This window comes from Arctopsyche grandis, chromosome 13 (genome assembly GCF_051622035.1).
Source record: "Arctopsyche grandis isolate Sample6627 chromosome 13, ASM5162203v2, whole genome shotgun sequence".
Classification (NCBI taxonomy): Eukaryota; Metazoa; Arthropoda; class Insecta; order Trichoptera; family Hydropsychidae; genus Arctopsyche; species Arctopsyche grandis.
The window spans coordinates 16,354,651-16,369,488 of record NC_135367.1 but is presented as its reverse complement, the minus strand read 5'-3'; the positions used below and the strand labels follow the sequence as shown (position 1 = coordinate 16,369,488).

At 33.6% G+C, this 14,838-nt stretch overlaps 1 protein-coding gene across 1 annotated transcript in view; it reads right to left on the bottom strand.

The window, feature by feature from the left end:
• LOC143920865 (A disintegrin and metalloproteinase with thrombospondin motifs adt-1-like) overlaps nucleotides 1-14,838 on the bottom strand; it is a 50,815-nt gene that overhangs the window by 13,995 nt on the left and 21,982 nt on the right. The window contains exon 2 of the mRNA XM_077443861.1: nucleotides 907-979. Coding sequence (XP_077299987.1) covers nucleotides 907-979 — 73 coding nt within the window. The remainder of the gene's footprint in view (nucleotides 1-906; nucleotides 980-14,838) is intronic.

Below are 14,838 nucleotides of genomic sequence, written 5' to 3'. Positions count from 1 at the left end.
GTTTTTAATTCTAAAAATTCGATCAAAGGAACTATTTTAACGGCCTAAACTATAACATCATTTTAAGATGGTCGATTTAGTTCCAAAGGGTTTCTTTAGCTCTTTAGTTATTAGTAAGATTATTTTGAAAGGTTCATGCCTTGAAATGAGCTATTTTTTCTGAATGGAGTGGCAGTGATAAAATCATAGTTAAACGAATTGATTGATAAATGTATAGAGGGTAATTCTAAACGAACAGGTGAACTAAGGAAAAGCCCACATATGAACGGAACATATGTACATAAGATGAAAATAACGCAATGCATAAGTGGATTAGAGAGACTTTCATATAGCAGAAGACGGTGAAAGGCCGAAGATGATGATCTCAATATAAAATCAATAAATTAAAAACAAGTAGAAAAATTTACATAATTTGTTAAATGCGTACTGAAACCATATCAAGGAAATACAGTGCGTGTGAAATTGACAACCTCATATATCCGGTACAGCGACCGATCATCCGGAATCGATCACATCAACGTGCATTATACACGCAACATTTTCTGAAAACTTTTGAAAACCATCGTATTATTTGTCAGATGATTTGCGTCCTACTTGGCTAAAAAATTCGCACGACCGAGTGAAATGAAATTTGGCGCACAGTCGTTTTACGCACTGTGACGACAGTTTTCAGTCTCTTTAATTTGAAACCTGGCACTCACTTTCAAAATGAAGAGCATTCGCCAATTTCGCACGTAACTGCGTGAATAATTAAGATGGAGTTGCCAACCGTGAAAATACATACGTAGTATAATATTAATATTAGTATGCATGTATGTGTATTGAAATAAAGGCGATTCCTCATATGTATATCAAACTGTTTTATACCGTGTTGAGTAATTGATAGTAATTTAATAATTGACTTACCATTTCCGTCGCGGCCAACTATGTGTGACCATTCCGTGTCGGTAAGTCGCTCTCTCAAGGTGTCGATCGTCAGCTGAAATGATAACAATGATAACGTTTTACTAGTGATTATGTAAATCTTAAACACGATGTGATTTTATATGAGGAACTGATGCACATATGAATGTATCTATAAATAATATAATTTTCAATTCATCGGACAATATTGGCCAAACCTTGTTCTGTATTAAAGAGTACATTATATTCTATCATTTTTTTTAATATAATACATGAAAAAAGTTGTATTCCTTTGTTTTTACTTTTTATTATTTGAATTTATACATGTTTATGTTTTCAAAGTTGAAGAAAATGTATGATACTCCACTTTGAAAAACAAATTATAGGTATAATTCCATATTATTTATCATCCTAAAAGTAAGTCTCCTTACACATGTAAGTGATCAGGTGGTTAGGTTCATAAAGTTATATATGTATGTAGATTTTAAAAACGTTTATATGCTTATAATTTACATGTAATAGTTTAATTTATTTTTCGACCTTTTGAAAGGCGTTTTTGAAGCATTGATTAGAATAAACCCAAACGTTTAAATAAATTAAAACTTAAATACCTTACATAAAATAAATATTTGAAGCCCGAAATGTGTACATACATACATACATATGTATGATAAAGGATATACCTATACGTATTAGAGATTCCAAATATTCATCAAATGAGTGTTCGAATATATTCGAAAAATTATATAAATTTTTAGATGTTGAAAAAAAATAACCAAAAGAAAAAAAACGAGCATATTCATAACAAAAATATTTATTTAAAATTTAAAAACCCATATTTTAAAAGCAGGAGTGAATTAAATGTTTCAAATTTTAGATTTGTTCGCAGTTTCGTCTTAATTGATCCCGCTGTAGAAAATACTCATTCAGTTACAGTCGATGTAGGCTAAAGAAGGCTGTACACCCCAAACCTTAATTTTGTTGCCGTTCCTTTCTTCGATATATATATATATTGAGTGAATGCGACAATATATATCAATATATACATATATATTGAGAGAATGCGACAGTTGCGCTTCGACCAGATAATACGTATTTTAAATCGACAAAATCGGGGTTTCGTATTCTCCAATTTTCTCCTCCGAAACTGGACCAATTTTTAAAAAAATTTCATCATCAGTATGAAAAAGATATTTTCTATGCAACTGTGCGTGTATTTTTTTTTTTAATTTTTCGTTAAATAAGCACGCTGGACTCTTTTCGTGGGTGTAAAAAAGAGGCGATTTTATAGATGTTTGGCGGCTCCTAGCTCCTATAAAAAATAACTAATCAAAAAAATAAAAACACAGATACATGTCAACGTTAGATATCCATAGCATATTATAAAATAATTTCTCTAGTGCCATAATTGAGGAAGGGAGAAGTGTAATACGTTTGTATGGACAAGGCGCTGATGTCCAGCCCTCTTAATAGTTAATAATAAATTTTATGTTTAAATAGTTCTCACCTTGATTTATCCGATATAATTATATTATTGATTGATATATAAATAAACTATGAAAAAGTTTATCAACAACGTAATTGCAAGCACAATACTAAACGAACTTAACTTCCCGAAAATTTAGAACAGACTGATGTGAACAGCACTATCGGATCCAGGTAATGGTCGAGGGGGTAGGAGGCATTTTGAGACTGAACATAATAAACGGTTGAAAAAAAAATGGGAATTTCTATCTCTTTATACCTCGCAGAAAGTAAAACATATGCAAATTGCACGTGTTCAAACTTTCGTGTAGTACATCGATTGTTGACGGCACAGATGTTTAAATCGGCTCTTGCTAAAAGCACTAGACCATAAATTATAAGGACTTACTTTTTTGCATAGATACATTTTTATGCGATAGCCGCGGATTGCTCGCTTTTATTTTGCATTGCTTAGTCCGACTACCTGAAAGGGTCGAAATAAAAGCAAACGATCCACTCTCATAATACCAAGATAATAAAATTTAATTATAACGAATAATATCTGAATAAAATTTAAAATATTGGATTTTTCGAGTATCCAAAAAGGCCGAATATATTCGAATATCGAATCTTTGAATATTCGATTGGAATCCCTAGTACATACATACATATACATATGTATGTATGTAAAGCGCAAACTTTGCGACCTTCTCTTGACATTAAAAATCAACAGAACAGAGACCCTCAAATTAAATATGTACATACAGATTGGTCTTTCCAAATAAATCTCTACATTTCAGTATTGTTCGTTTGCATATACATACATAATAACCCATTTTATATATCGGTGGGAGGAAGCAGTTTTGACTCGTTTCATTGTGTCTATAATTTTGACAAGGTTTTCAACAAAGAATCGCTCAAAAAGTACATACCTACAATTGAGCCGATGATTGAACGTTGCTTATTATTGTGTTCAAAACAAAGAAGCATTCTCCAAAAATTTTCGATGGTAAAATTGTTTTTGCCCAATATTATCCAGTAGGTACCCACTACAGAAACGCCAGTCAATCAGATTCGTGAGAACGAATTTGTTTAGTCAGCATTGTGCAACGCCGTTACCCATTCATACAAAAATAATAAATGTAAAGAGTAATTATAATTTAAAATCCAATATTTTATTGTGTTTATTTAACTCACATTAAACATTTGATTAGATATGCTCGAATTGTATTGTGTTACGACATACGGCACATTAATTTCGACCAGCCGCCGCCGGGTAGGTATATTTAAGCGCTTTGAGATGAAAATTTTTAACAAGAATATTTTGGAATTAAGATAAATTGATAAAAAAAATATGTCAAGATTTGTATCGAGACCTTGAAACTTTTCAACAGAACAATGTTAGTCGTTTAATAACTATTATATAATTCGGTATTGTTTACATGGCCGTGATTTTTCATTTTACGACAAATGTCAATTATGGTGTAACGAACTTCCGCTACGCGTCGCTACTGTCACATTCGAATTTCCACATTGGCAAAGACACAAATTGGCAACTTTTATTTTTTATTGCAATTATTTGGATATAAAAAAAGATTTAGATATTAACAACAACAATCGATTATTGTAATCTAAATTCACTCATATAGAATTAATTAAAATAAACATTTCTAATTGTATCAGTAAATTATAATACAAACTTAAGAGGGCTGGACACCAGCGCCTTGTCCATACAAACGTATTACACGTTTCTCCCTTCCTCAATTATGGCACTAGAGAAATTATTTTGTAATATGCTATGAATATCCACCATAGACATGTTTCTTTTTTTTTTTAGACATCTTTGTTTTTATTATTTTGATTACTTATTTTTTATAGGAGCTAGAAGCCACGAAACATCAATAAAATCGCCTCGTTTTTACCCCCACGAAAAGAGTCCAGCGTGCTAATTTAACGGTTGATTTTTAAAAATATACAAAGACACAAACATATAAAAAATATCTTTCTCATACCGATGATGAAATTTTTTTTTAAATTGGTCCAGTTTCGGAAGAGAAAACTGGAGAATACGAAACCTCGATTTTGTCGATTTATAATAGGTATAAATTACCTGGTCGAGGCGCAACTGTCGCATTCACTCAATATATACATTCACTCAATATATATGTATATCGAAGAAAGGAACGGCAACAAAATTAAGATTCGGGTATCCAGCCCTCTTAATAGCTCAATGCTGTGCCATATGAATTATATAGTATTTAAATTTCACGCATTTTTATGAGATTTGTTATTGGTGATGTATATTTATATACATAAATAAACTTTTCCATATGCTTTTCTTCAACCTTCATTTAAAACCAAAGAAAATTTTAATTTTCAACCAGTGAAATGTTTCCATATCTAGCCAAATCGAAAATGATTTTTGGTCCTGGTCTAATTATGTGTGATGTATTCTTTCAGAACCAAAATCAAATATAGTACATAGATCGACCATCACCCACTAATGCTACTGACAATCACATTTGAAATTCAGATTTACCAGTTAAAAAAAGATAGACGGATCTATTTGTGCCAATTAGCATCATAATGCGACGACCCACGGTTTAGCTCTTAATTACGTATAAAATATAACAATCCGGATTTATGATTCGATATAAATAAACACTACTTACATGTGTAGTCCATCTAATATTTAACAACCATACGGTTGAAAGTTCACTAAGAATGGTGAATCAAGATCTCAGATTAAACAATGTAATAAAGAATCTTTATGAGAGGTTTATCTGGTAAGAAGAATCGGGGATGTCTATTCTTGAGGTCTGAGACAAAAAAGCGATCCTCATCGCTGTGAAAAGGTTAATAAAACTACGAAAAAGAGCGATGTCATTGCATTACACGCGCACTTCGCACACACAATGGCGCAAGGTCGTGCGTGGCAATAAAAAAGAATAGTTTTACATGTCGTATCCATATAAAAAAATATAATAAAGTTCCGTTGTCTATTGTTCCTTGTTGCAGACGTGATCTTGACTTAAAAATGTCAGATTTTTTACGACGTACAATTTTTTAAGTGAATAATTTAATAATACATCTCAGCTCCTTTGATGTGTTTTGTTCGGATCTTATCAAAGTGCCGGCTTACAAGTAGGAAGCTTGAAGTATGTATGTGTATATGTAAATTCGCACCGTGTTACTGCAGAAAGCACGTGCTTTAAGGGTGAAAACATAATGAATGGTAGGTGGTACATTTTTTTTAGATACTTTAAAACATGCATAAAAAAGCAGCACCCCTAGCCCATATACATGGCACACAGTCCCAAAAGTCACCCCCTAGAGTGTTTTCAGTGATATTTTATCCTTGAAGAATTGTAGTAGAAACATACATATGTATGCACTCTGCACGTGCAACTACACCCGAATTCGGTTTGGGGAACACCCACTGCCACAGCGGGGAGTCAAGGACATGACGTTCCGTACCACTCAGTGTGTTTTCGCCCTTATCATCTAGTGAGTTAATGGTGGTTGCAAATAAATTTGATGAAAGTTTGACCACAATAGAGATAATTAAAGTTATTTTGACCATTTCTAGCTAATTGGGATGCATCTACCCTAAACATGAGATATAATTGTAACGGTAAGTAAATTCAATATAGATCCTCGTTTTCAATTGTAAAATATAGTTATAAGTATGAATTGAAATGATGATTACTGTACCCAGGAGCGCACAGAATCACCCAAAAGTTTTTTTTCCTGTTCCTAGTTTTTATATATAAGATATAATTTTGATCTTTTCCAACCGTATGTTATCCGACAAAAGGGTTCATTCAGACTATATTTGATGTGAGGATTGGGACCTCATGTTGAGAGTTTTATACGTCGACTTCATTGACCTTTAAAACGGCTTTTATAATAACTAGAGGTAGGACTGGAAGCGTGCCGTTCATTGTTCAATTTTATGAAAAACCTTTTTTTTTGCACTCTAGCTTTAGACCCAAAACGCCCTGATTCCTGGACGCTTCCGGCCCGCCTTTTAATAATAACACAACAGAAAATTTCTGTATTTACATTAGTCCAGTCCATCCCTGAACATATTCCAGGCCTTTGTCTATTGTCTACATAAGTTTTAAGTTAAGAAGAAATCTCTTTGGGAAATTTTGAGGGAAACAACTCGATTTTAGGAGTTCATTTCAATGAACTTAAATACACATGTATATAAAATATGTGCCTATAGAAATGCTCAATATTCAGATTAGCACTGGTATTACACGGATCATCAGTACGGTCCAAAAATCTCCTGCAATATTTTTCGAAATACATAGGAAATTGTAGTCGGTGTGTCATACCACTCTTGAACCTCTATAAACATAATGGCAGTTGAGGTTGCTAACCACTGAGTATTCGATGGAAATTTAACTAGCGTTGCAACTCGACTCGATTTCATAAGAAGCGAATGTTGTTCATTGAGTGCAATAACGATAATGGAATAAAACGGCCCTGCATTGTACGATGTGTGATGGCATGCTTTTTTTCTATTTCAAAAAAGGTTAAAATCGCTGTAATCAAGTCACAATGCATGTACGTGTGAAAATTAGTTCCAGCAGTGGATACTAGTGTCGGATCGTTGGTCCAAGGACCCGCAGATCAAGAGGCTGCTGCGCTGATTGATCGTTACAAGAATTATAATAATACACGTTAAATCTATGTACATACATACACATTTCAGTGCATCGAATTAGCCTCGCGTGGTCTATTTCGTGCGAATTCAGTATCACATACATATTTCGTGTAGTTTTTCATACATATTTGAAATAAAATCGTACTTTTAATATTTAAAATAATTCTTCATAAAATTAAAAAAAAAAAAACAAGCTGAAATATGTAAGGAAAATATAAATGCTGAAAAATCAGCCATTACAACATTAGGAATATGAGAGAAAAACATAAGAAAATATTCAAAAACAAAAGAATACATAATACACACTATTTAATTTTTATTTTATATTAAATTTTTATATACACATATACTCCTTTTTACTAACTTTTTAATTCTATTAATTCAGTGGCATTCTGCCCTTCAAAAAATTTTGATTTGATTTTGAACCCTTCCCCTCTTCAGGCCGCTTTGATTTCTTACCAACATTCGAAGATTAGCTAACATTGAATTAAATTAATTTGACCACCATAAAGCTGGAAGATTTTAATCATTAACGAAATCATTTAAAATTGAAGCAATACAATGAATCTTAGATTGAAGCAATGACAGCTAGCTATCCAAACACATCTTTCTACGGCCCCTTCACGACTCACAGGCTTAACAGTTAAGCAGTTACTTTTTCACTCTAATTTTCATGTATGGAAAACTATTTTATCTATCCTATTTCTACATCTAGACGGAATGTATTAGGACGTCTTAAAAAAAGTAAACAAATTTCAAACCGAAAGCATCATATTTTTTACAAGGTTTTACTTCTTATATTATTGGACAAGACTTACACGTGGATGATATAATTAATCGTGACATTTGACTGATCTAATCTTAATGAAAATCAAGTACTATGTATGTATGTATATTCTTGAAAGCTTTTCTCTTTGGCATCTATTATATATATGCATGTGTATTATTATAATTATAATACTAGTGTCGTTAAAAAATTGCTAATCTTTTGAGATTTATGATTGAGATTCCCAGAAAACTTAAGATTAAGCTTAAAAAAAAAATTAAGCTTTTGAAAAGAGTGGCATTACCTATTCGAAAATACATCGTCTTCAATGAGCAATTTGAGAGGAAACTCGACAGAAGACGAGATCATTAGATATAATATATTATAATGGGATTTTAAAATGCGTCCATTTCATCTACAGCTAACGGCGGAAATGGTCGGTTTTGCCACGGCGTTGATGACCAAATACTACAAAACACAGTTGACTGAACCGATTTGCATTAAACACACATCCCGTCTTCTGCACGGAAATGATTCGCAGCACTTCACACGCTCGCTACCACAACAAAACACACAGTTGACAAAAAAAAAATAGAAAAAACATACACACAGATCCAATTGCTAATGTTTCAATTATCACTGAAATTTTAAAGAAGACTTTCGCTGGCTTTTTGGCGGAAAAGAATTTTGACAGATCGCAATTAACGAGTTCACTTTTCACTCGGATTATTATTATTTATTATTTTGAAGAAACGGGGAGAGTCTGCGGTAACGCACGAACTACCACACCCACTTTCGTTCGCTTGGTGACTACGATTCAGTGACCGAGATAGCAAAAGCATATTTGTCCACCACAATCTAGTCTCTCCAATGCCCATAATGTCTCGTGCAGATCAGTGAGTGTTTACAAAAACAGCCAGGGCACTTCAATATCAAAATGGTTGTGGCTATTTGCAGGTACTATATCTGCGACAGGCGCAAAGCCTTCTGCGCATGCGCGTGAACTCTCACTGTCAGCGTGTTTACTGTTAAAATTTTGTTTTAAACCTCTTAAAATTTAGTTCGAGATTAAGTGACGTAGAGTAAAAAATATAATCCAAATTAGTAATTATTAATTAGACAATAATTATCATATACAACGTATAATACCTACATAAAAGTACAAGCCACGAACTAGCTAAATGATATAAATCTATTATAATAACGTGCGAAATTTATTTGCCTCATGTATAATGAACGATTGATTAAACAAGTCTAGCTTACATTAAATATAGAAATTATAATCGGATTATAAGTTCACGCGCATGCGCAGAAGGCTTTACGCCTGTCGCAGATATAGTACCTGCAAATAGCTAATAATTCACAGATATAGTACCTGCAAATAGCCACAACCTATCAAAATAGTGAGAGCTGTGCAGATCATAACGGTTCACATACAATGTGCGTAGGTACAGGTCAGATTTCCATTATGTTCTTGTTTATTCTAATTTTTGGAACGCGACGAACAAATACATACATAAAAACCGATTTATAATAAACGTCAACTATGTATTGTTTTCACGATTTCGTTCTGAAGAAATTGAATCAAATTAGGCGAATCGTTTCAAATATGCTCGACGAAACCGAATCGCATAAATGATTTATGTCATAACTTGAATTATTCAACTCTGAATTTACAATGTGACTGATATAGTTCTGCAAAAACGATCCAAATCAAATTAGTAATATTTCCCACTTATTTATCGGGTTTGCAATGCTGAAAAAATTACAATTGCAATCCATTTCGTTTACGGTATTGTAATAACGTACGTTGCCTGTTATAATTTCAGCATTAATCGGATGAGCGTATTAATTTATGGAAAGTGTGAAAACCTTAACAGATGGATTTTCATTTTCAGATGCTATCATCATTGCTATTATTATTTTATTTATTTATTTAGCATCGTTAGCAATTGCATAACGGACGACGAGATCCTTGGCAAATTAACCGAAAACGGACGGTTGGTTATTGCTCATAAGAGAAATAACGCAAATCGCGATTACAATCTCGAGTTTTCGTAAGGTGGTGACTATGAAGGTTTTGGCGGCAACTTGCGACCCTGGTGTAAGTTTCATAATTAAATACGGATGCTTTGTGACTACGTAAGAACGTTATGTCGTTTGGTTTATGTGATAATTGGTGTTTGAACGAGAGGATTTTAAGATGAGCACTGAATGCATGGATGCAGCAGATGACTCGAGGTAAAAGTAATGGAACACAGAAGAAAGCAACTTGCTCTAGAAAGATTTATGTAAAATCATAAGAAAAGTGTAATCAAACAACCGATTAAGTGGCCTAATTATTGTACCACTTTTAAAAAGATTTGACTAAAAATAAATATTTGATAACTCAATTTCTAATCAACATTTTAATAAACATACATATGTATATATGGAGAGACTAGCCGATGATAATTTATAATAATAATTAATCTGTCTTGACGTGACGAGTATACAAATTTTTCATTTTTGTGCTAACAGAAATATCCTAAGTAGCCTACTTTTCTTAATAACGTCTTGTTTGTCTTCAAAATTCAATCTTTGGAATGATTTGTCGAACAATCGATCGAGAATGCAACATTACAAGACCTTGTTATTTGTTTCCGCGCGCTCCGTGCTAGTTTCTTCTGAGGGAATTATTTCACGATTCGAGTCCTTTGCCATATTTGCATTCGAGAAGTTTTGTGTGAATATGTGTTATTTAAAAAAAAGTGTAGAATGATATTTGATAGACACAAATTCGACAAATTCTTGAAGAGACAAGTAAATTAAAAAATGTTTTCTCTTCGACGGAGAGCCTATACGAAGCAATTAGCCAATATCACAAAGGGAACAGAATTGAGACGGCGAGTCCGTGCAAGCGAACGACCCCACGGACCATACCATAACAATCCACTACCATAACAACTGCTTCAATGAGTAGGGCCGATTTCGGTTTCTAAACTTCACTAATTTGCGTGAACAATATCGATATGGACAACTATTGTAATTATTATAACATATTGTAATTGAATTATTGATATTATTAAATTTTAGATAAAATATACTAGCCTAGTCCCTCTAGTCCAATGACGACACGCTACTGCTCCTTATTCTAATCAATTAATCAGTCATAAAAGCTAGAGCCAATAATTTATGAGTAAAGAGCGGCGGTCAGGTTTCCGCCATAAAATACCAATAGACCTCTCCATTGTCCGAGAAAGCAGGATAGCAAAAAAAAATGGTTGCAATAGAAATTGACAATAGTGAACCATTTTTTTAGCCGTCGAGCAACCTGACCGCCTTCCCTTATTTATGAGTAGAGGTAGGACCGGAAGCGTGCCGTTTATTGTTCAATTGTTGTAAATGCTTTGTAAAAAAGGTTCGGCAAACCTTTAACAATGCATTTACAACATTTGAACAATAAACGGACCCCTCAGGGTACGGGCTTTATTTATGAGTACTGTTTGATATTACAATTATAATGAATAGATTTGGGCAGCTAATTTCCTTTGGTAAAAAAAATGATTTACTATTGTTAATTTCTTAGAAAAACCATGCTATTTTGTTAGAACTTAGAACTTCAATGGAGAGGTACATATATTGTTGTTTACAAAATCATCTGCGTATAGCAGCCCTTTAATTACGACACTTCAGTTTGGAGTGACGATCTGGTCTTGTCCCATTTTTCCATCAAATAGACGTTGCTTCATTTTACGATTGACCTGCTATCTATGCATCTGTTATTAAATCTGACCCATATAACATCGAAATTATATAAAAATGAATGTTAAGTGCACTAGCGTAGGCAATGAATGTCTACTGTTCGTTTGTACACATTTGAGAATCACCGGTTGCCAATATCATCATCGGTTCCGGTTTCTTGCATCAAAGAACTGAAGTGAACGCGGTCATGGACGACCCAACTAGAGCAATAATATTACTATTTTAGTAGGTACTAGACATATTTTTTTATTAAATATTTCGAAATTGTATAATTATGATTTATGGGCATTGTAATTGAGTACGCATCAACATTGTGGAACGTAATTAAAGAATGAAAAATTAGCTAATTATTTTTTAAATTAATTAAACTAGTTTCAAAAATAATACCCCACGACTATCACCGGTTAATTTGATTGATAAATGTTCGCTCGTGAACTCTGAGGGTTAAAAACATTCATTACTCGTATCTCTAGCAACGACAAAGCGAGTGTTGCTACAGTTAAAAATTGAAATAAACCACAAACTTAATTGCGATTTATGTAAATAAAATATTATTGCGATAGTCATGGTCGCGGTTTGGAATCCCGTGAGAAAATCGCACGCGACTTTTTTCACTTTATCTTTATTTCTTATTCATTTTTTTTTTTGAGCAATGAACGTCTGCGGAATTCATTTAATTATGTCGACAAGACATTTTGTCGATTTTAGAATAATTAAAGATAAGGCATCGTCGCTTAAAACTTGCACATTTCCATTTATGCTCATTTACACAATATTAAGTAATTTAAATATGCACTGGAGAGTAGTGTGCCTATCGTGCGAACTATGCAAAATCACAGGAAATTACTAACTGTATCATAATTTAAATTATAGCTCAGAGTTAGTTGCACTTTGATTGATGTCGTCATGATGACATGCGCTACGAAGATTAGATAATCCAGTAATAGCGTTTAATGCTACCCATCGGGTTCAAATTCTGGTTTGACTTCGATTGAAAGGAATTTATTCCGAGTATTTTTGCAGTGCTGCTCGTCAGACTTATACCGAATTGACATGATGCAAGTACATAGCTTGAACCATGTAGCTTGGACGAGTAACTTTGGCATTACTCGCAGCGTGGCAATATGTGATCTAACCGTTTTTAAACGTTTCGGGCATCCAAGTTACTCATACAAGCTACTCGAATCGTGTCTCGTTCTCTTCGATCGTTTTATATCAGAGTTTGCCAATTTATCTAATTTCATTGTTGAAACGGTTCCTCACCAAATTGGCAACCATTCTATTTACTATTTGTCATAACTATTTTAATATATTTCAAATTTATAATCTATAAATTTATATATGTACAAGTTCCAAACCATAGGCATCGCTTAGTAAAATATATTTTTTTGTAAATATAAGTAATATATTATATAAAAATGTATTCGGTCTGCTTTTAAGATTGAAATCAGATATTAAAGGAGAAAACATACTGAGTGGTACGGAACGTCATGTCCTTGGCTCCCCGCTGTTACAGTGGGTGTTCCCCAAACCGAATTCGGGTGTAGTTGCACGTGCAGAGTGCAACTACAAAGATGTTTCTTTTACATTTCTTCAAATATAGGATTCATCGTTGTCGATCACTGTCAAGCAAGGATAAATACAAGGAAAAAATATCACCGAAAACACTCCAAGGGGGGATTTTTGGGACTGTGTACCATGTATACATATAGGCTAGGGGTGCTGCGTTTTTTTCGCATCTTTAAAAGTATCTAAAATAAAAACACGTACCACGTGCTATTCAGTGTGTTTTCGCCCTAAGATAGTATAGTATACCTTTATAATTTTGACTATGACCATAGACGAACTATTGGAATAAACGTTTTCCCAAAATACGGCCATACTTCTAAGGGCCAATAGTAAAAATGTTAGCGTATGATATCAGGCGAAAACACACCGAGAAACACGTGGCACGTGTTTTTTTTTATACATGCTAGTAACGCGTGGCCCATTCACTAGTTACATATATTTTTAAAGTAGAACTCAATCTCAAACTCGTCATAGAATTAAAGCGAGAAAATTACACATGCATAATAATAATGCAAAATTATGAAAAGCAAACATCGTAATATGATGTATGTATCTACAGTGAACTTACAAAGCTACCACATCTTGAACACGTCAAACAACAAGCAAACCGGACCGGCTGCAAAAACTTTCAAACGCCCAGAGATTGTGTTGACGCATTCTGCATGTGCAACATACTAGAAACACAGTACATATGTACGACCCTTTGTTTTGTATGCAAATCAGACTCCGGTTGGACACACCTGACCGGCCATTGTACGCCGGCGACCGACCGAGGTCGATCAAATTTTCAAAATGCGGCACTGACCCGCGATATTGTCTGATCACACCGAAATATGAATCTAAACCAGAATATGTACCACCAAACCAGATACATACATACGGCACAGTGTGCGAAGGTCAGCTAATTAGACCTCGGAAACAACAATGGTGGGTAAAGTTTGCTTTTATTGGATATGTAAGTATAATATAATAAAATATAACCAACACGGTGCTAATTGTATTTCTAAATGTACAAAAATACCTCAGTGATAGCTTCGTTTTTTGCTTATAAATTCATTTTCCTGCCTGGTGCGTTAAGGCGCAGACATTGAATCGTACGGCACGGCATGCCTAGATGTCTCCAGCTGTGAATGGAGGTGTCTTATATCATTGTTAATTCGTACGATCTTATTATTTCAAATAAAATTTATATTATTTCTTCAAATATGGAAATCACTGTTATCGATCACTGTCAAACCTATGTCAATACAAAGGAAATAAACCACCGAAAACACTCCAGGGGGTGAGTTTTGGTCTGGCATATTTTTTTTATATGTGCAAACACGTGCCGCTTACCACTCTGTACCAGAGTTTAGAGATTGAGTAAAGAGTTGATTATACCAGAGTTGCTTTTTTCAGTTTTTTTTTGTGCTATGACAGGTCATCCTAAATCGACACTATGGCTAACTTTGTATGTATCCAAACACATTATTCAATATATGTATACATATATTAATTAAAATCAAACAAACAGATTTGCGAGAGACGGTAGGGGGATGTTAATTTCACTAGAACCGTCACAACAAAAAAATAAATTGGCAAACTCTAACATGAGACGGTTGATCTGGGCTGAATACCCACCCAGATAATTAACGAAAATTTAATTCCATTGTCATTTTTCCCGGGATATTTTATTTTTTTTATTAAATTTATAGTTTTTCCATGATTTCATTATGGA